Source organism: Mustela nivalis (assembly GCF_964662115.1).
Source record: "Mustela nivalis genome assembly, chromosome: 4".
NCBI lineage: Eukaryota > Metazoa > Chordata > Mammalia > Carnivora > Mustelidae > Mustela > Mustela nivalis.
This window is the reverse complement of record NC_139023.1, coordinates 97,862,768-97,889,387: the sequence shown is the minus strand read 5'-3', so window position 1 is coordinate 97,889,387 and position 26,620 is coordinate 97,862,768. Positions and strand designations below refer to the sequence as shown.

Here is a 26,620-nt window from a genome sequence, read left to right as displayed (position 1 = left end):
AGCTCAATGACGGGCTCAATCTCATGACCCCAAGATCATGACCTGAGCCAAAACCAAGAGTTGGATGCTTAACCGACTGTGCCTCCCAGGTGCCCCACCATCAGAATATTCTTGACTATAATTGATCTCTGTCAAGTACATACAAGTAAGGGGCGCCTGGGTGGGTCAGTGGGTTGAGGCCTCAGCCTTCGGCTCAGGTCATGATCCCGGGGTCCTGGGATCGAGCCCCACGTTGGGCTCTCTGCTTGACAGGGAGCCTGCTTCCTCTTCTCCCTCTGCCTACTTGTGATCTCTGTCTGTCAAATTAAAAAAAAAAAAAAAAAAAAAAAAAGAACATACAAGTAACTCACACACATCATCTTTTGAAAAATCTATATGTAGAGTTCTTATTTTTTTTTTAAAGACATCAGAACAGAATGCCCACATCGAAGTTTAAGGCTGTTCTTATTGTTTGTATGTAAAACTTTTTGAGGTCTTTAGGTGCTGACCAGTGTCAGGCGATTTAAAAAAGTCATTTCTTGTATTTTTGGCACAAAGTTCTAGATTTTGCCACAAAATGCTTGATTCCAGTTGGAAGATCTAGTTAGGGAGTGTTTATTAATTAAGATTAATGTTTTAGTAAGAACCTGCCTTTGTATTACTTTATGAATAGAGCCTGAAATATAAGTAAACACGAAAGAGATTACTCAAGTTAAAAAAAAAAGAAGTTTTCAAGAATGAATCAGCATTTTCTGTCTGTATTTTTAGCTCGTTATATGAGCATTATATTGCTATATACCATTAGAATAAGAGTCCAGTTCAAAAGATACAATCGGAACTTTTTCAAAGACTCTGTTTCATGTGATATATTCCCATGATCTGGGCTTCCTCAACAAAATGAAATCCACTCTCCCACCCATCACTACCCTTTTAAAATATGGTCTTTGGAATGGTTTTTATGATCTTTCCAATAAGTGCTGGGGTCATTAGCCAAAATTGGAGAGGGAGTATATAAAGCATAGCTAGAGGACCCAGCCTGCCTGGGTTTGAAGCCCATCTCTACTGATTACCAGCTCTGTGCCCTTCTGCAAGTTACTCATCCTCTCTGTGCCTGAGGTTCCTCAGTTGCAAAACACGCCCAATCATAAAGCAGATTGTATAAAATGGAGAGTTAGTGAGTCAATTATTCACAAAGCCCTCCGTGGGCTCATGGTAGGCTCTCAATAACTGTTAGCTAATATCCTTATAAATGCCCCAAAGAAATCCTCAAATAAATGTTTCAATTTCCAGCAAACGCTTCGATCACCTTCTACATTCATAAAGGCAATGACAAAGGATTCACTGTGTGTGTGTGTGTGTGTGTGTCTAAGCTTGCATGCTTGCAATTATCCACTTTTTTCTGAAATTCCCTCCTGATTCTCCCTTAGGAAACCACAATAATTTTTTGACCTAATTGTTATCTGCTTTTATAAAATTTTGGGGGTGCCTGGGTGGCTCAGTGGGTTAAGCGTCTACCTTTGGCTCTGGTCATGATCCCAGAGTCCTGGGATGGAGCCTCAGGTCAGGCTCCCTGCTCAGCGGGGCATCTGCTCTCCCTCTGCCCCTCCTTGCCACCCCCACCCCTGCCTTGTGCTCTGTCTCTGAAATAAATAAATAAAATCTTTAAAAAAATAAAATAAACATTTAACTCTGCAGCTTTAGAGGCATGTTTTGTGATGTAAATTGGGAAAGACAAGTTCTCTGTATAGAGACACTTGCCTTCTCAGCATTCTGTGAAAAGTATTTTCACTGCTAAACATAGGTTGAGTGCTGCCATTGTAAGTTAGACTCATCTAGGACAGTATGAAGGCTTGAACTTTAGATGCTTCTTCCTGCAGCTGAACACAGGCGATCCTCATTATTGCAAATTCGCCTACCCACTCAAGCCCATCACTCACCCCAAACTCTATACTCAAAGTCTTCCATGGTCATTCACGGTCACGTGCACAGCAGTGAATAATTTGACTTGCCGATGCCCACGTTCGCAGCTAAGGTCAAACAAGGCAACACTCTGCCTTCTTGTTTCAACTCTCATACAGTAAACAAGCGTCCCTTTTTTGGTCTACTTGGTGCTACATTTTTTGCATTTTTGTGCTTTTTTGTTGGTGATTTCACCATTTAAAACGGCCCCCAGTACTGAAATGCTGTCCAGTGCTCTTAAGCGCAAGAAGGTTGTGCCTTACAGAGAAATGCGTGTGTTAGATGAGCTTCACGGAAGCATGAGTTACGGTTGGGAGTTTAATGTTAATGACTCAACAATACATATTAAATAAAGTGTCTTTAAACAGAAGCACGCATAAAACAGGGTCATATATTGATCAGTTGGCAAAACTGTTGTGACCAAAGGCTTGCAGAAACCTAACCCTGTATTTCCCCTGCGAGCAATGGTTCAGAATTTGCTAATTCAGTGTTCTCAGACACTTTACGAAACGTAACTACTGCAAATAATGAGAATGCACTGAACCTCTGACAAAGAACATGGGTTAGAGAGAGACGGTACTAATCTATCTAGGCAACAGATCAAACCCTGGGAAGGAAGAACTTTCTAGAATATAATCCATACTTGATACTGGTTGCTTAGATTAGTGATTATCTTCTTAAGAAATGTGATCTGACTTTGCTTGGTTTAAAATAAATGCTTGCAAAAATAAACACTTGAATTATCCCAATGTACTCAAAATTCTTTCCTCCTTCCTCTTTTCATTCTTTTCTCTTCTTTCCTTTTTCCCTTTCCTTCCCTTTCCCCTTTTCTTTTCTTTTCTTTTCTTATACTATGAACTCTGCAAAGAGCTTTAGAGTCTTATTACAGCGGAACAATGGACATATGTCCCCTGGAATACAGGGACTTTTGCATCTGAGCCTTATGCTTGGTATATAGTAACCATAGGAAAACCAACAACACTCCTGGATCTCCCAAACCTGCTTTTGTTCAGGTTCCAAGTATGGAGCAGAATCTGCAGTTACACTGACTTTACACAATGCGTATGTCCAGGCAATACTCTCTACTCGGCCCTGCGCTGAGTAAACCTATAGGTCTGTTTAAGAAGTCCAAAAAGCTCACCAGGCAGCCCCATAATACTATGCTATTTCATCCACTGACTTTATCTGCTTATCTATGCATTCAAATAGCACCTCCGACCTGCTTCTCTGTTGAGACAACACAAATTGCTGGGTGTGACTTAGTCAAGCGTGAGAATGCACACAAACAGGGAAATGTAGCTCTGGCGGTCCAGGGCCAGGAGCAGTCAATGAGAGAAGGAGGCAGAACGCAATCCCAGTTTGCTGAGCGCCAGTCCCAGGATGGCAGGAACTGCTCTGAGAGTTACATTAATGTGTTAATGTTACGAGTGATACCCTCAACCATCCCCTTTCATCATTTTCTCCACCTGGAACAACCACATCTGACACATTTCGAAAGACTCCTGACCAACATCTAAAACTTTTAGACCCAGTGCGAATGGATTCTTTACCTGATTTCTCTACCTGCAGCAAGCCACCTGAATGTAATTTACCCTGTTATTAAATGGGCCGTGCCGCTCAGCTTATGGCCTTCTGTCAAAACAACTCCCTGAACTATAAAAAGAGTCCAATAAAATGACATTGCCTTCAATGCAAACTAAAGAGATCCCCAATATGCGGATGCAAAAACGGTTTGGCCATTTTATTTATTTATTTTAAAGATTTTATTTATTTGATAGAGCACGAGCAAGGGGAGGGAGAGAGGGGAGAGAGAGGGACGAGCAGACTTCCGGCTGAGCGGGGACCCCTATACAGGGTGATCCCAGGACACTGAGATCATGACCTGAGCCAGAAGTCAGAGACTTAACCAGCTGAACTACCCAGGTGCCGCCCTCCCCCCATTCAGCCATTTTAAACACATATCTTCTTAATGAAGAATGCTGTTCCTCCTGAACATGAATCAAAAGAAAAAATTAAGAGCTTGGATGGCATCTCTTTTTGCCTGTGGCCCTACTGAATCAGATTGGATTTACTGAGACTTTTCCCTTGACCTTCAGTTCCCTCCTGCTCTGAGCTGGACATTCCTAATGTCAACACACGTTCACCAGACTGGATTTGCTTCCCTGTATTAGACCTAGCAGTAGTCACAGGTGCCAAATCTACAGGCATAGAATAGATTTAAAGCACAGGAAACTATCACATAATATGCCATGAGCTTTACCTGTATTTTTACTCTCTTACCCTAGAGCTGGCATATCCATGCATTTAAGTCAATCCCCAAATTTAATGCAGTGAAAAAACACCATTATTTCTGAGTGCATCAGCTTCTAGGATACTTGTCTATTAGCCAGTCATTCCTTTCCCTTCTCCATACTTCTAATGTGACCTTATGGACCATATAATCTAAGAATGTGCAAATTCCATGTATTTTTAATTTCTGCTTGTACTCTAAGTAAAATGTATAATGAACAAACTAAGAAGAAATAATCAGGGTGCCTGGGTGGCTCAGTCAGTTAAGCCTCTGCCTTCAGCTCAGGCCATGATCCCAGGGTCCTGGGACCGAGCCCACACCGGGCTCCTTGCTTAGCAGGGAGCCTGCTTCTCCCTCTGCTTCTCATCTCCCTTGTACGCACACTCTCTGTCACACAAATCCATAAAATCTTAAAAAAAATAAAGTTACTAGCTTTCTTTTTCCTTCTAAAAATGACAAAAAATAATATACTGATTAAAAAGAGTGACATGTCTCCTCAAGCTTTTCACATGTTAAGTGGAATATCACAATAAAGAAACATAATTCTCTCAAATACAATTAGGTAAGGGAAGTATTTGACAATATGAAATAATGTCCATCCTATATTAAGGGGAAAAAAAGTCAGGCATAGAAAAATATGGCATGAACTCATACTATTTTTGTTAAGAAGAAAAACAAAAATGGACTGATGGAAAGAAAGAATTTTAAAAAGATTTGCACCGAATTGTTAGTGTTTATGTCAAGGTAACATTTTATTTTCTTATTTTTGCTTATTTGTGCTTTCCTAAATTTTCTACAGTGTTATTTAAAACTTATTTATTCTAGGTCTATCCACTGAAAGAAGAAACTACAACTGAATGAAGTTTACTGCTTTTTAAAAATACTTCTGTGACAGTACACGTCTTTGCATTATCAAAATAAATCCTAATACTCTCTACATAAGTAAAATCATTAGAAAAAAAAATAAAGATTATAAGTATATCTCCATAATTCTAGGCCTCTGTGTGCATATAATTTCATTGATAAAGCAGAACAACATATACATCAATTTCAGGAATGATGTAACAGTAAACCTTAAACTCAGCTGAACTCATGAGAAAACAAGAGTGTTACTGTTCATTTTCACATGAAAAACACTTTAAGGGGCACCTGGCTGGCTCAGTCAGTTAAGCATCTGCCTTTGGCTCAGGTCATGATCCCAGGGTTTTGGGATCCGCAGGGAGCCTGCTTCTCAGTCTCCCTCTTGCTTGTACTCTTGCCTCTTGCCTCCCCACTGCTTGTTCTCCCTCTCTTTCTCTCTCATGGTCTCTCTCAAGTAAATAAATAGGATCTTTAAAAAAATAAAAGAAGAAGAAAAACAATTTCATCTACTAAAGACAAATGGCAAGCTATTGATGGTCTGGCCCCAGATCGATGAAAATATAATTTATAGAATATTTGGGAAAGCCACTATATTCCAAATATCCTAGACTTGGCATATAAAAAAGACAGAACTGTTACACTGTAGCTACCTAAGGAAAAACAGCTTTGATCTATTACAGCCCATCTACATAGGAGAAACTATAAACAGAAAAAAGAACTTGTGTTTTCTTTCCACTAAGGGAAATTTAATCCTGGAAGGGGCATCCAGTTGCACCATGTTTTGTCATTCTCTGTCCTCCACTGTGGGAACAAAGGATAAGCACAATTTACCAGCTTTTGAATCCTGACACCTCGTCCATCCCTCCAGCATCTCTGAGAAAGAAGGAAGTTCTGCACACCAAATGCTTTGTGGGGAAGAAATATTTTCCACGGAAAAGTTTAGTCAGATGATGAACTCTTAGATCTCCGAGGCCAACCATACTCATCTTTAGCCATGATAGAATTCTCAAAAACACTGTAATTTTTTTTTTTTTTTTAAGTTTGCTTCATGTAGTTCTCCACTGTGAGTATTATTTCATCCAGGCAATGCCAGTTCAGAAAAACAACTGTCTGGTTTGCCTGAAATTACTCACATGAAATAACATCTCCCATCTGAGCCCAGCCACCAGTTACAATGCACTGACCACTTCTTATTGTTATAGCAGAACTAAATAAGAGATTAGCATCAATATTCGTTCGATTAAAAAAAAAAAAAGTCCAATAATTAGTAGAGGTTTACTTTTTAAATCACCACAATGTTCATATTAGACAGCATTAAAATTGAAGCTTGTTTTCAAAATTAATGTGAATATTTATATGCATTTATAGTATGTGAAAATTTGAATGTTTACGGCATTTATTTATGTATTTATTTGACAGACAGAGATCACAAGTAGGCAGAAAGGCAGGCAGAGAGAGAGAGGAGGAGGAAGAAGGCTCCCCACTGAGCAGAGAGCCTGGGGTGGGGCTTGATCCCAGGACCCTGGGATCATGACCTGAGCGGAAGGCAGAGGCTTTAACCCATTGAGCCACCCAGGCACCCCTGAATGTTTAAGTTTATCAAAAGTTTATAACGTGAGGGGCTCATGGGTGGCTCAGTTGGTTAAGTGTCTGCCCTTGGCTCAGGTCATGATCCCAGGGTCTTGGGATGGAGTTCCACATCCGGCTCCCTACTCACTGGGGAACCTGCTTCTCCCTCTCCCTTTGCCTTCCACTCTGCCTACTTGAGCTCTCCCTCTGTGTCAAATAAATAAATCTTTTTAAAAAGTTTATAATGTAAAAAATTTTGTTTTAATGTTTTTAAAAGTCAAATACAATCATATAGCCCTTACTCTCTCCTGGCAGGAACTGCACCTACAGTATCCCCAGAGATTGTGCTGTGAAAACATTTTATGGTTAGTTAATTGTAATTTTGGTATTAGGCTGATACAAGCACATTGCTCTAGAATATGAAACTATGTATGCTTTATTTGGGGGTGGTTTTCAAAATTAAAAAAAATAATAATGTCTATAGCAGCAGAAAACATCGTTAAAAAAAAATTACCCGAAAGGAGAAACACATTTTTGTCTTAGGTGACGAAAAAAGTCACAAATGTTTAATAAATTAAATATTTAAATTTACTTCCAGAAAAAATATCTTTTGAGGAAATAACACTCTTAAAAATAATCAAGACTAAAAAAACCTGAAACAGTAATTATGCAATATTTTCCTTAGTACTTAATATTCTTTTTTGCTTCTCTAGGGTATTTCTAGGTATTTCTAGGGTATTCTCTAGGGTATTTCTACCAATACTTTGGGGTTTTTTTGCATCCAGAAAGAATACTTAATAGCTTAAGAGCAAACTTTTTCTAAATTTACAGAAATGATAGAACCAAAAGATCAGATCATTTACCGAGACCTTTAAAAACTGTATCCCAGGGATGCCTGGGTGGCTCAGTTGGTTAAGCAGCTGCCTTCGGCTCAGGTCATGATCCCAGCGTCCTGGGATCGAGTCCCACATCGGGCTCCTTGCTCCGCTTCTCCCTCTGACTCTGCCTTCCACTCTGTCTGCCTATGCTCGCTCTCGCTCGCTCTCTCTCTGACAAATAAATAAATAAAATCTTTAAAAAAAAAAAAAACTGTATCCCATATGATTTTGAACCATTCTCTTCCAACCCCCCTTTCCTTTCTCCTGTGCCCTTTCGTTTCCTGGCTGAGACAATGGAGAGGAAAAGACTAATATGGAATGGCAGGTCTCCCTAAACACTAGTAACATGAAAACAAACCAAAATACTACTTTTCCTGTATTCAAATGGCAACCCCCCATCTTTTTCTAAGATGAAGTCCAGAAGAAGCAAGAGTTCAAAGCAATGCCCACGGTTGATAAAATCTCTGCAAAGCAGTCCTCCTGTTAAAAAGCTCTGTCACACTCTTCTTAACCTCCTACCTGGGACTTCACACCAGATTAAGACACACCAGGTTCTGCGGAACCACAGAGCATGGCCTCCAGACTCAGCCTTCATTCCAGAAAGAAACAAAATCCTTCCGGCTCTTCTGAATGAGATATGATCTTCCAGGCATTTTGCAATTCTGGAAGTATTTGTTAATGATGAATTCCAGGTATGTGTACAGCATCTGTTCCAAGGGGCCACAAGGTCCCTGAGCCAATTATCCTATTCATTTTTTTCTCTCCAGGGACAGGTTCATGTTTCATCTTATATCTCTATTAGATTAGATGACTATTGTCCTTGGGGAAACTTTGCCCTATTAGATATATTCCGGAAGCCAAAGCATAAAAGTTGTAATGTTAAAGTCAAATTAACGTCCTTTATCTCTGTCCCCCCCAACCCGTTTAAAGATAGATAAACCCTCCCTACTAAAAAATAAGCGAACTGGGGAATTGGCAACTGGAAAAAGTGAAGGAAATCTTTGTGACATCAATAGTATGGCTCATGTCTACCTTAATCTGAGAAAGTGTATTTACTGGAAGGAAGATTGTAAATTCAATGTCCACAAACTGTGTTTCTTTTAACTATGTTGCTTTTTTAATGTTTATTTAAAAATGCATTAGTTTAAAAAGAAGTATGTTACCTGATACCAAATACACCATTGTAAAATGCAACTTTTACTATAAAAACAGTAAATATGTTATAGTTAATGCAAAAAATAGGAAAAGTAAGACCACATGCATAATCATACCACCCATTCATACTCAGGGTATAACATAAAAAAGACTATAGAAAACTAGAAAAGCAAAAGGACAAATAACCTCTTGATACAACTATCTTGTACCATTTGAGTATTATTTTCCTCCTGATCTTTGTTCCTTGTGCATACAGTCCTACCCATCCCTCATTGTAGGTAAGTTTTTAAAATTCTTTCTGATTGGAGTAGATGGCTTGAGTGCCTAGAAAAGATTTAATAATCCCCAACAATTAGCACAGTTTCACTAAAAATTAGTCATGATAAATTATTACCCTTTCCTCTTAAAAATAAAATTAGAAGATTTTTTTTTTTTTTCACTGTTTAGTAAGTCACTGGACAGTGTTCCATGATTCACTTCAGGACAATATAAAGTGTACTGGATAATAAATCAGATAAATTTGAAAGTGAATGAACAGGCTTGAGTATCCATACAAATATGCATTCATCTGTTTCACACACACAGAGTACAACTATATGCCAAATTCTGTGACAGGCACTGATTTCAAAGCTAGAAGAAAAAAATACTCACCCAGTTATGAGTCAAGTTCCTGCAAACCACAAGGGAAGACCCAGTGGATTTTGGTGGGTGGGGAGGAAAAGGGATTTTAATTTGCATTTGAATAGACAGCCAGGGATGAGGGCTACTGCAATAGGTAACACTAGGAAGGGGCCTTGGAGCCAGGTTTTAAATGGCCTTTCAAACCAACCAAAACAAGTTGGACTAGTCATATAGACAGTGGGGGTTTGTAGGGGAGGCGTGACAGGATGGGATCTGTGACTTCTGCTGAAAGACTAGGAAGACAATAGAGGGAGGAAAGTGAGTGAGGAGACAAAAGGTAGAATAGGACACTGAGGGAGAGCAGGGATAATGGCTCTGAGCCAAGAGAAATGACCAGAGCCAGATCACGAAGGTGCCCTGAAGCAGACAACAAAGGAAGCTGAGCAAGTTGGAAGTAGTTCAGTTTGTGAAATCAACGGCCTGTGAAGACAAACCCAAAGAATGTCAGATGGAATCAGCATCATCAAGCAGTACTCCCAGTAACAATTACCTGGGAATACCTTTCACTGTACCTGGGCACCTCCACAGTCATATGGACATACTCATTCTCAATCTCCGACACGAAGCTTGCTTGTGTAATCTGAAGAGAAACCATCTCCTCTAACTGAGTCTGGCCAAAATATCTGTTGAAGGATCAGGGATACAACATGGTTCTCGATTTTTTTTTTTTTAAGATTTTATTTATTTATTTGACAGAGAGAAATCACAAGTAGATGGAGAGGCAGCCAGAGAGAGAGAGAGAGGGGGAAGCAGGCTCTCTGCTGAGCAGAGAGCCCGATGCGGGACTCGATCCCAGGACTCTGAGATCATGACCTGAGCCGAAGGCAGCGGCTTAACCCACTGAGCCACCCAGGCGCCCTCGATTTTTTTTTTTTAGCCCTCATCAGTAGAAAAAGAACTCAATAATTGCAAAAAACTAAGTACTAATCAAAATGATGTCACCACAAACAGTGTCAGCAATCAGAACATACAAGTTCAAAAAAGGATTTCTGCAAATGTGAATGCATGAGCAGTAATTGAAAATCACTACAACTCAAGATAACCCTTGAGGTTCTCTTAGAGTCCTTAAAATTTCCAGAATGTCATATGTACAATAAGAGCTTTGTAATGTTCCAAAGGACCACATGGCCGACCTACCAGTAGATTAAAATTATAATTCTCTTCTCCCCCACCGCTATTCTTTAATACAGACTTGCTCATTTTAATATCTATGTACCAAGCTTTAAAAAATTGATTAGCAGTTTCCTAGTCTGTCACATTGAATTGTCCAAACCCAAAGCATGGGAGTCCTAATTTTTGATTTTTCAGAAGTGACCATGTGAATTATCAGTGGGCTGCAAATAATACACGAGAAATGGCTTAGAAAAGAAAGACTACAGGGTGCCTGTGTGGCTCAGTTGGTTAAGAAACTGCCTTCAGCTTGGGTTATGATCCCAACATCTCAGGATCAAGTCCCATATAGGGTTCTCTGCTCAGCAGGGAGTCTGTTTCTCCCTCTGACCTTCCACCTCTCATGCTCTCTCTCAGATAAATAAGTAAATAAAATCTTTAAAAAAGAAAGAAAGAAAGAAAGAAAGAAAGAAAGAAAGAAAGAAAGAAAGAAAGAAAGAAAGAAAAGGAAAACCTACAGAGGGCATAATAGCAATTTTCAAATGCATACAAAATGGTCATTTGGAAGAGGGAATTAAATACAGGTAGAGTCAGCACAAGGACTAATGGAGGAATGACGGGGATACTCAACTTTCAAGTCAATATGTGTAACAGCTTTCAACAATCGGAGCCACCCCCAGTGGAATGGACGGAAGAAGGCTTCTCTAGAACATCCTCAGGTTCTCACAATAGGTGACCAAGTTAAAAAGAAATCGCTTTACCCTATTAGAAAACTAGTCCTAACAAACATTTGGAAATTCTATCTATAATCTTCTCTGCAGTCAAAAAAACATAGTTTAAGATACTTGATAGCCAGGTGCCTGGGTGGCTCAGTCAGTTAAGCATCTGCCTTCAGCTTGGGTCATGATCTCAGGGTCCTGGGATCAAGTCCCACATCAGGTTCACCACTCGAGGGGTGTCTGCTTTTCCCACTCCCTCTGCCCCTCCCCCTGCTTGTGCTCTCTCTCCCTCTCTCAAATAAATAAATAGAATCTTAAAAAAAAAAAAAAAAAACTTGATTGCCTGCCTAGGTCTTTCCTTCTAGCCCCCCCAAAGTAAAAATGATCAATGATGAGTCATAAAGATAATATTCATTTTTTTCTCTTCTGTTTAGAGCCTTTTACATCATGAATACTGAGATATTCTGAATTTTCAGAACAGAAGCCCTATAGGTTAATGCCATTGATTCTTTTATTGTGGATTGTGTCATGTTTTTTGGAGCCATCGATGAAATAAAAGCATTGATAAAAATGTTTATGTAATTTCAGATTCACTGTGTATTATTCAATAGCACATCATAAAATATTTGTTTTAACTAGCTAACCCTCATTTATTTATTCTAACTGTTAAGAAGTTAATTCAGCTTATAATGAAAGTTTCAAATGTGTCAGACAGTACTTAGCTTTTGAAACATCTTTTAGGAGGATGTGAGCAGAAAGTTTGAAGCACACTCCTATAATCTAGAAAATCCCATGAAACTATCTGGGTTTTCTGATTAAGCATCACAATGTCCCTAGATTTTAGTCATCTCCTAATCTCATGTCAGTACTAAGTGTTATAGTCCTTCATGGGGCCATTTTTTATGAGAGCAGAATTTCTACATTTCATGAAAATTCCTACCTAACAGGACAATAAGAGAAAACACAGTATAATCGCTCTGACAAATAAAAGCTTCTCAAATTTGACCTCAGAAAAAAATTTTAAATTTCTTCATTTCCTGGACCGTTGGGTCATTTTCCACATTTAACTGCTACTGTTCCAAGTATCTACAAATTCCAAGCATCTACAACATTAGGTCTGAAAGAAGAATTTCTCTACAGTTGATACAGACCAAGGGGACAGTCCACTTACAACTTACATGTTTATTATCTTAGAAATTAGTTATAAGATACCTCTAAGAGCACGACACACTTCCCCTCTGCTGTCATCACAAACAGAGGGACAAATTGCCCACTGCCATGCGAACTCCAGGCCTGGATGGGGAGCTGTTGGTTGGTAACCTCAGGAGTCCTCCAGGTGAAATTCCCAAAACGGGTCCCTTGTGCATGGAGCCCTAAGAAAGAGGCAGATCACTCCAGACTGGTACGCAGCCGTTTTTAAAAGCAAGGGAATTTACATATGAGGCTGGTCTTCAGAAGCTGCAAGACAGGCAGATCTCTGTTCCTGCCTGCCGGAATCTTAAGAGTTGGTACAAAGGCCTTCACGGGGTTCAGTTGTGTATATAGTCAGATGGTCTCTGGTACAAAGGCCTTCACAGGGTTCAGTGGTATATATAGTCAGATGGTCTCCCTAAACATGACTCTCTCAAGGCTGTGTCCTTGAAGTGGCTTGTAGTATGGGAACAATGAGAAGAACACACATCTCAAAAACAAGGGAGGGAATAATGATCCTGCAAATGCCAGGTCTAGCTTGAGGGTCAACAGGCAGACATGTACCCTTTGATGACTCCTTCAACAGGAGCTAAGAGAAGAAGGAATAAGCACATGGATGAAAAGCTCCCCCATACTTTGAGAACCCCTAATGGACCTCCTTGTCTCAAGAATGAGAAAACTGGGAACCTTAAAGGACTCCCCTTCAGTTTCTCTACCACAAGCTCACTGATATTCCAGAACATAAGAGAAAACTGACATGTAATCCTCCCTTATTTTACTTCACTAAGAAATCAAATAGCCATGTTTCTTTCATTGAAATTAGATAGATAGATAGATATCTTTGAGCAGTAACCAAAGACTTACTTGAAGCCCAAACTTGGGAGTTTATAACTCCAAAATTTTGAGCCACTATAATTTCACTTAGGGATATAGTGATTTTACCTTCAGTGTGTGTAACACAATAGAGACACTATCGTACTCTTGTTGAATAAATTATTAAATGAGATAATCTCAGGTGTTTTATAGGAAATAAATTAGTAATCAGCATCTATTCCCAGGACTGCCTCAATTTCACAGTTTGTTACGCTGTGATGGAAGATAAAGCATTTTTTGAAAATGTTCCAAATGTTCATGGTAGAGTTGCCCCCCCATACTTTTTTAAAAATCACTTTTTTATTAACAATATATTCTCTTGCTGGGCTCGTTCAAATTATAGGTTTCTTGACGGCAAAGTCGATGTCAGATTTTTTTCTTTTTCTTGTTTTTTTCCCTCAGTGCCTATCCCTTGGTAGTGGCTCCTGGGTAATGGGCCTTTTTGTCATATTTGGAGAACCGACTGCATAGCCACTTAGGGTGACCTCAGTTCTACCAGAATTTAATTATGATTCCTCCCTTTTTCTTTTGATGCCATAGAGTCTATGTGCAGACAACAATAAAGGTATAATAAAAATTATATACGGTCCTGGACACTGTTCTAAGGACTTAATGTGTAATAAATTGTCTAATTCTCCCAGCCTGCTAACGTAGATTCCCTCATTAACATCCCCAATACTATTATTATCATCTCTCTATTTAAAGATGAGGGAACTGAAGCAGAAGTGCTAATTCATCTGCTAGAGAGATGGTCACTCAGCTGCTATGTGGCTCAACCAGGTCTTGAACCCAGACACACTGGCTCCAGAGTCCAAGTGTTTAATACCAACTTGGACTCCAGAGTCCAAGTGTTTAATACCATGGTTTAACCACCATGCTGGAATACCACAGCGCACACTCATCACCACACCTGTGGAAAACTGAAAAATAAATGCAAATAAGAGAGTCTAAAAATGTGTGGGAAGTGCAAGAGGCCACTCGTCCTCCCTCCACACTGAAGCCCAGTCTCCAGGCTTTCTCTCCTCTTTGCCTTCTTCCCTGGGGCTGTTGCCTTACAGGTTATTTATAGAGAGAGAAGCAGAGTTGTTTTCCTTAATTCAGAAGGTGATGAAAAATACATTTCTATTTCATATATTAAACTAGTTGCCAGAAGTCACTCTAGAGATGAAATTATTCACAATAAAGTTGTCATGCTAGACAAAAGTGAATATGCTTAATATATCCCAAGTGTGAGCAAATAATAGCTAACTGGGAAAGGCCCAGTAGAAAGAACTTGTAAAAGCAAGAGGAAAATACACCCAACTAAATTGTCTGGATCTCATTTCAAAACAAATAAATATAAATTAAAGCAATGGGATATCCTATTTTGCATGAACTTATCAAAGATTTTTGAAATGCGATCATCTTCAGAGCTAAGAAGGACGTGAAAACTGTCCTTCCTTGCTGGAGTGCAAATTGGTTCCACTTTTCTACACATGAGCCAAGCCATAGATATCATAAACCTTAAAAAGAGGTAATTCCCCTGCATTACAGTTCGTATTTATACAAAGGAAAACATTAGATAAGTTAAAAATTAATATGCAAAGATAATCAGAGGACTAGTTCTAATAGCAAAATCTTAGGCATTTAACATGTTCAACAGTAGGCAATGGTTACCTAAATTAATATGAGTCCAAACGATACCAAACAATAACATATATGGAAAATACACTTATGGAGAGGTTTTAGCGGTAGGTTTATAATGTAAAGAGGGAAATATGTAACATAAGAATTGTAATGAGATGATATATTAAATGTAAAGTGCCCACTGCAGTCCCAGCACGCAATAAAGAACTCAATCTATCAACAGTTTGCACTGAATGATCTAAAGTATATCAAAACCCTGGAAACAAGGCTGAAGGAAATGTGGCAAAAGAACAGTGGATGCCTCTGGATAAGAAAGATGTTTTATTTCCCACATCTTTATGTTTTCTAATGTTTTCATGCCTTTTTCCTACAGTATTTCTTTCTGTAGAACGAGATCAAGGACTTAAAACTCACCAACAAAACAAGTAAAAGTACATCTTAATTCTTCACACCGCAGGCACACACCTCAAAGAACAGGGACATCCCCGACCCACACATCTTTTTTTTTTTTTTTTTCCCTTCTGGCAACAGTGGGTGGCTATTTACCCTAGCTACTAAGACCTGCCTGGAGGAAAGAAGGGTATAGTCAGCGCCAGGTAGAAACACATTCCTGGAGTCTAGAACCAAGCTGAATGTACGAGGCTCGTGGAAGAGAAGCAGACAGAAAGCATGCTTTATACAGGAAGTTCCCAATCTGTTGTTTGCTTGTGGCAAAACTGGAATTGTTTATGACAGAAGCAACATTAAAGGTGACATGGCTTTCCCCACTCCTAAAAGTGTTGATAGATGAACACACACTATTCAGGAAATACTTCTTAATGATTAAGGCATTTAATCATTTTTAATCATTTAATTTAGTTACTTATTATCTATCTAGTTTAATGTTCACTACAACATTTAGAGGTGTTTTCCGTAGTGACCCTGGCCTGCCGTGTTCAGGATCCCTTAGGAAAAATTTTTTAGAGGCACTTGGGAGACCCTTGACTAAAACCACAATTTCTTTCTATGTTTAGAGTGCTTCAAGTGACCAAGTGCACTGTTTATTGAGTATTTATTCCTATTCAAATGAGGGGATGATCAAGGCCTCAGTGACAAATTCTTCATCTGGCCTGGAGCCCATTCCTCCCTTTTTAGTCCCTACCTGCAAATCCCAACTTGTATAACCACACTGAGCCTCATTTCCTTTCCTAAGAAATCAAAAAAGATAATACATCAAAGGGTGATTGGGAGGATGTAACAGTTAACACATGTAAGCATTTTAAGAGAATGCCTGCGGGGCACGTGGGTGGCTCAGGGGGTTAAGCATCCCACTCAGGTCACAATCCTGGGATTCTAGGATTTAGCCCTGCCACAGGCTCCCAGTTCAGCGGAGAGTCTGCTTCTCCCTCTCCTTCCGCCTCTTCCCCTGCTTGTGCTCTCTCTCAAATAAATACATAAAATCTTAAAAACTAAAAATAAAAAAGAATGCCTGCCATCAGTAAACAATTATGTACCAACTATTAGTATCATTACTCTAAAATAAAGAAAATCTACCCTACTTTTAAAGATCTTTAAATTAAGTCTGCCAAGAAGTCATAAAATTGAGAGCTAACTACAGACATTGATATTTATAGTATATTTACTAAGCTTCCTTCCCTTTTATTGTAATGATAACCACTACTAGTCTAGCTCTTAAATGTTTAATGCACCCAAAGACTTTACTAGAAATCTCACACATTTAATTAAAAAAAAAAAAAAAAAGTTTTAGGAGTAAACCTTTTCAACTAGCTCCTATTTCCCCATTGTGCCTCCTAAAACAAGATCATAAAATTCTCAACTTCAAAACATTCAATTCCACTGAACTCACTACACCCGAATGAGTCAATTACCCCAGTGAGAGTGGGCCTAGTATCCTAAAAGCTTTCATTTTATTAACACCAGCTTTTGAATAGAAGGAACAACTGGGCCTACAAGACAAAAAGTAAAACAAAACCAAAAAAAAGCCCCAAAACTTGAAGGTTTCAGCCATTATTAACTATTTTGAAGATTTTTAAAATTTATTAATAATCGGGAAAAATCCAAGTACTGCTCGGGATCGAACAAATTAATTAAATATTCAATTTTTGTGGTTTTTAAATATTTATTAAAATCAAATTGTTGGGGCACCTGGGTGGCTCAGTTGGTTAAGCCTCTGCCTCCGGCTCAGGTCATGATTCCAGGGTCCTGAGATGGAGCTCTGCACTGAGCTCCCAGCTCAGCCGGGAGCCTGCTTCTGCTTCCCCCTCTCCCTCTCCTTTTGACTGCCGTTACCCCTGCTTGTGCTCTCTCTCTGTCAAATAAAAAATAATAATAATAAAATAAAATCTTAAAATCATTATTTAACTAGTTTTAAAAAAAATTAATAAAAGTCAAAGGGCACCTAGGTGGCTCAGTCAGTTGGGGGTCTTGATCTTAGGGTCACAGGCTGAAGCCTTGTGTTGAGCTCCATACTGGGCATAGACAAAAAGCAAGTAAATTGGGACCTGTTTTGCAAATTTTAGAAGTATGTCCAGTTCAGCAAGGTGCTCTTTAAATAGCGAGAAATAGAAAAGACATGGTCTATAATAGGGTATCAGTTTTCATTTTTTGAAAGTCACTTCAACGTCCTTATGTGTATGTGTGTACTTTTCTAGGTAAATGCCTGTACCTCTCCTAACAAAAATATGTAACATACATTTCATGGGTTATTTTCATAATCTTCAAAGAATGATGTATACTGTCCATTAAGAATTAATGAATTCAAAAGTCCATTCAAAAATTCAGCCCCACGCCTGGGTGGCTCAGTGGGTTAAGCCTCTGCCTTCGGCTCAGGTCATGATCTCAGCGTGCTGGGATAGGGCCCCACATTGGGCTCTCTGCTCTGCAGGGAGCCTGCTTCCTCCTCTCTCTATGCCTGCCTCTCTGCCTACTTGTGATCTCTCTCTGTCAAATAAATAAATAAAATTAAAAAAAAAAAAATTCAGCCCCAGAACACAAAGAATCCATTAAAAAAACAAAACCAAACAAAACACTAGCTCCAAGGATGGGTGTTAATAAAGTTAAAGGTTGGGCTAAAACATTTGAAATTTATCTTTAAGAAAGGGGTTACACCTATTTCATTTAAAATATGTGATCATAGGGTACCTAGGTGGCTCAGTGGGTTAAAGCCTCTGCCTTCCACTCAGGTCATGATTCCAGGGTCCTGGGATTGAGCCCCACATCAGGCTCTCTGCTCAACAGAGAGCCTGCTTCCCTTCCTCTCTCTCTGCCTGCCTCTGCCTACTTGTGATCTCTGCCTATCAAATAAATAAATAAAATTTAAAAAAATATATGTGATCATAAACCTAAATAAAAACAGTTGAGATCCTCCAGCCTAAAAGACATTCTGTCAGTGATATTCCCTTAACCATACTGCAATTAGTTATAAAATTTTTAGAAAGAAAACTACCAAAATATGAAAATCTGGAGGAAATAAAATTATTAGAAAAATTAGAAAATTATCCATCCAGCAAAATTCCTTGTAATCAGTACGTCTTACTCATCTCAGCAAAGGGAAGTGTAAATCTTTTTCACTTGTACATTTGGAGGGGAGGGGGCAGACAAGCTTTAAAGTTAAATTGCTGAAAGTTCACAGCAAGTAACCAATTAAACAGAAGTTTTTCCTAAAAGTATTTGTCATTACAACATACTAGGGTAAAGAACCTTAAGACTAAAAATTTTGAGTGCTCAGTATCTAAATGAATCACGATAAACACACAAGCTTGAACCTTGATGACTTACATGGACCCAATGTTGTGCAATGGTTTTCGCTCAACAGGCTTAAAAGTACAAATTCACTTCAGACTCTAGAACAATAATTTTTTTAAAAAGAACGAATCTATTTCTAAAATAAAATGATCAGAAGTTAAATGTAATTAAGGATGCTACTTACGTTCTATGAATAACTAGACCAAAAGTTACACATTTGTACCAGCCTGTTTGTGTAGTCTGAATACAGATAAAGTTATAAACCTTAATATTCCAATAAAGCCATGTTATATTTTCATTCAAGTTTTCTAGGGCTATCAATAGAAATGTGTCTGTGGTATACATAGGTAATTTTTCTACGTAAATGCCTGTGCTCTTTTAACACAGGTAAGTGGAAAGTAAATGGGAGCACGAAAATTTGAAGGTAGGGACTAGAAGATAGAACAGGTAAAGGTAAAGAACTAAGGCAAAGTTTGTGGACTGCTGTCTGGCTCTTATTAATGAAGGCCAGTGCAGCTCACTTATGTCCTTACATGAAACATTAAGTGGATCACTGAGTCAATTTTTAGATAATTCATTTTAGAAAATACTTGCACCACCCCACTTCTTCCCCTAAGAGGCCTGACGTGAACTCTGAAAATGCTTCATCCCAAAAACCCTACAAAATCATGCAAATCAAGAGGTTCAGATCTGTGGACTCACTTTAGGAACACGTATGTAACTGCCCAGGCCAACGAGGGTATGCATATCCAAAAAGCCACCAAGTATCTGAAAGATGTCACTTTGCAGAAGCAGTAAATGCCATTCCATCGCTATCATGGTGAAGTTGGTATGTGTGCCCAGGCACCTAGGTAGGTGTGCCAAACAGTGGGGCTGGACACAGGGTCATGGCCCCAGAAGAGTGCTGAATTCAGAGAGTAATGCTCAACTTAAGGGTTTAGATATTGATTCTCTGGTCACTGAGCACATCTGGGTGAACCAAGCCCCCAAGATGCACTGAAGAGCGAAGAACTTAGAAGGCTCGTGGTTGGATTAATCCATATGTGAGCTCTCCTTGCCACTCCGAGATTTCCTTACTGAAAAAGAGCTGATTGTTCCTAAACCAGAAGAGCTTATGACGAATAAAAAGATATCTCAGAAGAAACTGAAGAAACAAAAACTCATGGCCCAGGAGTAAATTCTGCACAGAATAAATGCAAATAAAAATAGAAAGAGGATGTCGGTTATCTATTATGAAACATATTTTAAGTATCCTCAAAAAAACAAAACAAAACAAAACAAAAAAACTTGGACCTAAAATATCCAGATCACTGAAGCAAAGATGAATTCTTGAATTAACTGAATAGTGTAACACTCCTTCATTTTGCTTCTTCAGCTAAAGACTGACTAGATGGGTATTTTATGCCCTCCTAAGTATTTCTAAGTCTCCATCCCTCACCTCCCACCCCACAACATTTCCACTGTTTAACTTGAAAGAATCTTCTTTCAAGAAGTATGCAAAATAACTCTCAGATCTGGAGAGGTCTTAGATCACATCTGACAATGTGATCCTGATACCTTTAGAATTATCATCACCTAACATTAAAAGCAACAAGCAACACGCCTTATTCACAAAACTCAACCTTCAATTTAACAAAAGGCCCTATGTAAAAATTTTAGCATCACATGCTATTATTTATAACTAATGCAAATATAGGGATGGACAATATGATCATAAAATAATTTCCATTATCCCTGGAATCCTAAAATACCAAGGACTACGTGAAAATACATAATTTTTAAAAAGATACATAAAAGTTCAGATCAGACCTCCCACACACTTCACTACTTTCTAACACCATAACATAGATTGTATTTTTCTTCTCTGTACATTTTCTCAGTCTTCTCATTCTTAACCTAGTGCTATTACACCAATATCCCAGCGCTCTCTAAAGCTTATTGAATGACATGCTAAATTCCTCACTTAGGACTTTTCAATCCTAAGACTAATATGAACTGTGATTCCCCAAGGTGGCAAGAAACATGAGTATTATATGGACATAGTATTTTCCTAGATATCTGACCAAATTTGTATTTGCTGTAGTGGCACAGATTAAATGAGACTCTGGTCTTTGCGGTTTCATGAGAGCAGACTGCACTATTCTCCAGCCATTTTTCTATAAACGAATATAGCAGATCACAAGGATCTTAGGGATCGATGCAGAACAATTGTCACTACAGGATAAACAACAGCTTAATAATTTGTCCGCATTTTAAAAGTTTGACAAGCCTTATGATGCTCTATTTTGAGTAAAATACTAAGGCTTATGATGTTCTTGTATGTGTTTCTTTAATACAGAAATTATACATCATGTTACTTTCTGAGCCTCCCATATAACAATGTACACTTCCTTTTAAATAGTGTTTCTTCCATGTTTTTCTTCTTAGTCAAAACAAATTTGAGGATCCCAAGATTTCCTTGGGTAGTATTTAATCTTAAAAAATCCTACACTAGCTTGTAGACCCTAAAATACAGAACACAAAATGTAAACAATTAAACCTTTATAACCAATACCTCGGTGGGGGAGTGGAGAAAGTCAGAAAAATATACAAAGCACTGAAAGGCTGGAGATGTGAAGGATGCCAGAGAGGAGCGGGGGAGGGCCTCATGAGGTTCTAGGCAAGCCCTGTGATGACGTCACCTCACAGCCATAATGTTACAGCAGTCAGCACAGGCCTCCTGTTTTCCTATTGGTGAACACCGTGTCAGCCGACATCAGAAGATAATCATCATTGGCCAGACAATTACAACTGGAGCGACTAACTAGCATCCACCGCTGTTAGCACAAACCTGGCAGGCTGCTGAAAGAGAAGGCAGAGCCCAGCTGCCCTTCTCACTCAATGAGTTTTATGTCGCCTTGCCTTACCAATCACTAGGTGATTTCGCTTCCTTGCTAGCAGCACTTATAAATTAAATCAGCTATTGGTGAAAATAACAGGTAAAGGCAAGACATCTCATTAAAGGACAAAATGCCTTTCTTTTCAATGTTTTGAAATCGCAGAGCTTTTCAGTGTAGAACTGGCAGTCAAAAATGCTACTGGGCATGCATGCATTTTCCTCTACCTCATCTAACAAAGTCGTGTGTATTGGATAACCTTACCGGAGATATTTTTAACTTGCCGTGTAGTTTCAAGATGAGGTCTCAGGATGATTCTCCAAGGAAATATATTTATTACTTTGCATTTCAACTGCTGCTCTATTATACATGGAACTATTTGACAGAAAATTGAAAAGGTCTCTAGTACTTATCCTGTGTTTAGAACAGTGAGTATAGGATTAATCCTTTGTTAAGGCAGCAATAAACCTGATAAGCTTGCCACAGTTGAACCGTGTAGTGTTTATACAAATACCACTCCAAAATAAGGGGTCCTTAACATTAATATGTAATAAGGTAATAGATTATGGAATCCATTAGGTAAAGGATTATGGATTATAAGATATGTTTAATAAACTACGCTTATTTAAGGTCCTCTTAAATAATGCAAAATAGGACAGACAGCATACTGACAAAACAGCACTCCTCGCCTTTCTCACAATTCTTCAAAATGAGCTCATCTTTGAGAGGAGTTTTAATTTTCTGAATTAAAAAGCTTTGTTTGAAGTCATATCTAAGACATTTTTAAGGACAAGTGCAAATGATTCTCAAATGACAGCGTAGATGCTTCACAACATTTTGTTTTTCCCCAGAAGCTATTTCAAACCATTTTGAACAGGTAAGGCTTTGGTTTCCTAAAACTTCCCCTGCCCCCAGGGGTGGTCTAAGCCTGGGTTATGGAGCTCCCTACTCCTGTTAACAAGGGCAAATAATAATAATAATAATAATAATAATAATAATCCTTTTCTTACACAACTTAGTCAAGACTTTGTGTTTTCCGGATTGGGGGTGGAATCTGGGAGGTTTAGAAAACTGGACCCCCAGGATACTGGGAGAAATGCACCCCGCCCCCATAAAAAGGAGAAAGCAAGACAATTAAGGTCAGGAAGACATGCAAAGAAAAGAGTAACAGCCTGAAAGGCTTTTTGACTGCAAGTTAAAAAAAAATAGGGTCCACAAAGAAAAAGGAAGGGAAAAATCCCAGTAGGTGACTATGATATAGTATTCAAATGCAGGGGGGGAAGCCAAATATGCTAAAGTTAGGGTATTAACAGGTAGTGCTGGCAATAAAATGGGCACCAGTAATCATTTTAACTCACTGGATAAGCATCTCCCCCAGCATCTGCCATGTACAAAGCGCCTTTAACGTGCAGAATGAGACAAGAACCGTGACCTAAAGAGCTTATGGTCTGATAGGAAGGAGGCACCGGCAGACAAGTAAATATTCATATATACAAGTAAAAAGCCAGGAAAGATGTTGCCAGAAGAACGGTTCGTAAAGAGCTAGAAGGAAACCAGTGGTGAGAGCTCAACAGGAGAAAATAACTTTGGGGCACATTTTGGCCATTTTCAGTCCCAATGAGGGCTGGGTCCTGTCTGGCTCATTGTGTGCTTGTTAAGTGAATGGATAAAAGAAGCCGGAAATGGTTACCTGGCCTCAGAAAAGGCAACCCAAATATGGACCTATGGACCTTGGTGGTGCAAGGGGCGGCTGGCCAACCGTGAATGGGGGTAGCCACGGCGAGGGGACGCCGGTTCCAGAAAGGCAGGCTCGGTAAAGGTGCAGCAAGTTGGAGACAAGGGAGACTCGATGGGCTCGAGTGATGTGGCAAGAGAACAAGACAAACAGCTGCAGGGAAGACCCCGCCGCACAGCGGGCCCGCCTCGCAGCTCTGAGCGCCGGCAGCCTCAGGCCCCCGCCCCGCCCCGCCCCGCCCCGCCTTCAGCACCACCCTCTACGCGGGAGGAGGAAGTGCCTCCGGAGAAGGTCCACAGGCCGCATGGGCGGAAAGGGGCCGCCTCCCCAAGCGCCAAAGGCCTTTCAGTGTCTGCACTCCTACGGGATCCAGCCTCGAGAGGTGTACCACCACCCTCGGCGCTCGTCCGCCCAGGAGGGGCCTCAGCCCCGCGCCCCAAGTGCTCGCCGCACTTCCAGGGCTTCGGAGCGGATCGTGTCCCCCTGCCAGCTTCCGGCTCCGGCCAGACGCGGCCTTCGGGCCCCCTCACGCCCCGCACCCAGTGGAGTTCCCAGCCCACCCATAGCGGGTGTGAGTGCGCCGAGCCCTCCACACCCGCCCCCAAAGGGCCGGGCCCAGCCTGCGCGCATCTCGCAGGGGGCGGGCTCGGCCCGGCCGCAGCCGCAACTGGCCAGCGGGCCTCGGGCGGGCGGGCTGAGCGGGAGGAGGCAGGTACCGCGGCCAAGATTTCCCGGGCCGGTCGCAACCGGGGACCGTAGGAAAGGAAGTTGAACCTCCCTCCACCGGCTCCGGCCCGCGGCACCGCCTCCTACTGCACCAGCCAGCCCCGGCCCGCGCCGCGCCCGCGTCTTTGGTTTCCCATTGATGAGAGGGGGGAGGGAAGGCAGGTCGTGACGCCGCGGGGCACGCGCACACGCGCACGCGGCGGCGGGCGGGATCCCTTGGCGCCGGAGAGCCCCTCATCCCAACCCTCCCATCCAGCCCCCGGGAGGCTGCAGGCCGCTGCCCAGCTCTGGGGGTGTTGAGCGTGCACTTTACTGATCGCCAGACCCGGGCTCAAGAAGATGACCGGAATGTCTGCCCCAGCACCTCGGTCTACAAGGAAGAAGCGAGATGAGCACACCCTCCCCTGTTAAATATTGCAAGGTGACACAGGATCTCCTCCCACACAGGGATTTTTCAAAAGGACTGGCGGAGGGAACACACTAAACAAGCAAGACTCTTTCCCTATTAGAAGTGTGTCTGGGGAGGAGCCCCCAAGGACTCTGCGGACCGAGGGGTTTTTAATCCGTGTCTCAACTCCAATCAACAGCTTCCTACTGAATTAGAACTGAGTGGGTCCAAAAGGCGTTCCCGTAAAACAGAAACTTAATAATGGCGTGGCTCCACTCGCTCGGGTTCATTCATTTTTATTACTGTTTTCATTGTCCCCTCCCCCCACCGCCCCCGCCTCTTAATGAAACCGGAAAGGGATCGGCGCGGGGAGAGGGGTCCAGGCAAGGAGAAATCCGGCCGGGGAGCTGCAGAGAGCAGGGCAGTGAAGTAGGAGGGCTGCAAGGAGAAAGGAAGGACACGAGGGATAGGAAGAGGGCGAGGACCAGAGAGCGCCGGCGGGAGAGGGTTAAACGGAGCAGAAGCCTGGGTCCTTCCTCCACTGCCTTTCACACTCAGCTTGCGGGAGCCAAGAGAGAAAACCCAAATCTAGATGAAAACCAGAAGGTAGTTCAGGTGCAGAATCTGGACTGGGGCATCTCTCCCGCCTTCCGTGTCGCGCAGACATCTACTCTGTACACTCATGTATGTTCTATGTTATATAATCTATGTTAAAGATGTATGTGTAGCCACGGTTCACACAGGGGCACTCACAGACCCACGCGCTTCATGCAGCCCCGGAGGTTCCTGCACCCGGGGGACCCGGGAACTCAGCGACCAGCTCTCTGCTGCCGGCGATTCATCGGCCCATTCACGCCCCAGACAGAAAACATCGACATTAAGGCGCACCGGGAAGACGCGCAGGGCTCCCGGGAAGAGTGTCACGCGAAAGCATCACCTACCAGTTTTCCTGCATCCACTGGATGGCTTCATTCTCGTTGAACTGCTTTTCGAATTCATATTCTTGTAAAGTCAACACTGACATGTTCATTGGGGCTGATCTTCGGAGTCGCTACGTGTTCTCTACACAAAATAAAATAATCTGTAAAGCGCTTGATTTCGAGTGCTCTCCTGTCTGTTTTCCCCACCCACCCCCCCGAGGTCTTCCCCTCTCCGCTGGATCTCCGGGGGCCGGCCTCTCCCAGCCTCTCTCAGCTACATCCAGGGTCGAGCATTGCCTGTGCCACGGCTCCCAGCTCCTCGCTCCGCGGCTCTCCTCCTCCCGGCGTCCGCATCCACCGTCGGAGGAAATGAATGCCTTGCGGTCTTAGTGCCCGCACGTTTGTCCATCACCCTTTTTACTTGTCTACGGGGAAATCTCCTCCCCCTCGTGCGATCGGAAAATTAACCCTTTGCGAGAGAGAGAGAGCGCGAGACCTCTCGCCCCGAGGGGCAGTTTTGCTGACGCGAAGGTGACTAGGGGGGTGGAGGAAGGGCGCCGAGAAGGAGGAAACGGCCTCGAGGTCATTCACAATCCCCAATCCCAACCTCGTGGGCAGCCTAGCCTTGCCTTTGAATGTGGTTTCGGCTTGCCAGGAGCGGCCCTTAGGCGCGCGACCTGCAAGCTTGGCTAGTAGGCGATAAAGAAAACAGTAAACCCTGCCAGCTCTTTCACTGGGAGAGCTCCAGGCAAATTTGTGCTGAGATTACCCGTGAGAGGAACGCGCTTTCCACCTCCTTGCCCCTGCCCCCACTGTACTCTCGGGGTCCCCCACCCCAGAGCGATGGCTTCGACTACGGCCAACCAGGGGCTCGGCAGCCCCCAGAGCTCCTCAACCATTCTCGAGCTGGGGATGGAAAGTGGAGAGAGACCAGTAGCCAGAAGAGGGAGAGAGGCTAGGTGGAGGGTTTGGGTACGGGGAGAGGTAGAGTTAACGAACTGAGACAAAGTGGGGGGAAGGAAGTTAGCAGGTAGGAGAACTGGACCAACTGGTCCAATGCAAAAACTTTATTTATATGCATGAGAAATTTCGTTTTATATATTTCACGGGTACGTGGAAGAGAATTGTGTTGAGGAAAAGGCTAAATGTAATGTTGACCCCTACTGAACCCCCAGTCCCATAGCAGTGTCCTAAACTCAGCTTCTGTTTACACTCCTCTTAATTCTCAGAAGGAAAAGGATTTTCTACTGGGACCATCCCTCCACTCACTACCCACATGTTCGGAAAAATGAGGTATAGGAGACATGGAGGTATCTAATAATTAATCTATGGATGTAATT

The 26,620-nt window shown here is 41.5% G+C and overlaps 1 protein-coding gene and 1 pseudogene across 2 annotated transcripts in view; one reads left to right on the top strand and one right to left on the bottom strand.

The window, feature by feature from the left end:
• The window catches only part of ELOVL6 (ELOVL fatty acid elongase 6), a 122,008-nt gene extending 96,208 nt beyond the window's left edge, over positions 1–25,800 (bottom strand). Inside the window, exons 1-2 of the mRNA XM_082728184.1 lie at positions 25,578–25,800; positions 25,302–25,422 (exon numbers count right to left, since the gene is read on the bottom strand). Of these exons, the coding sequence (XP_082584310.1) occupies positions 25,302–25,390 (89 nt within the window). The 5' untranslated portion in view covers positions 25,391–25,422; positions 25,578–25,800. The remainder of the gene's footprint in view (positions 1–25,301; positions 25,423–25,577) is intronic.
• LOC309862754 (large ribosomal subunit protein uL22 pseudogene) lies at positions 19,197–19,812 on the top strand (annotated as a pseudogene). The gene has a single exon. The product of its transcript is annotated as a large ribosomal subunit protein uL22 pseudogene (transcript).
• Positions 25,801–26,620: the final 820 nt, after the last annotated feature.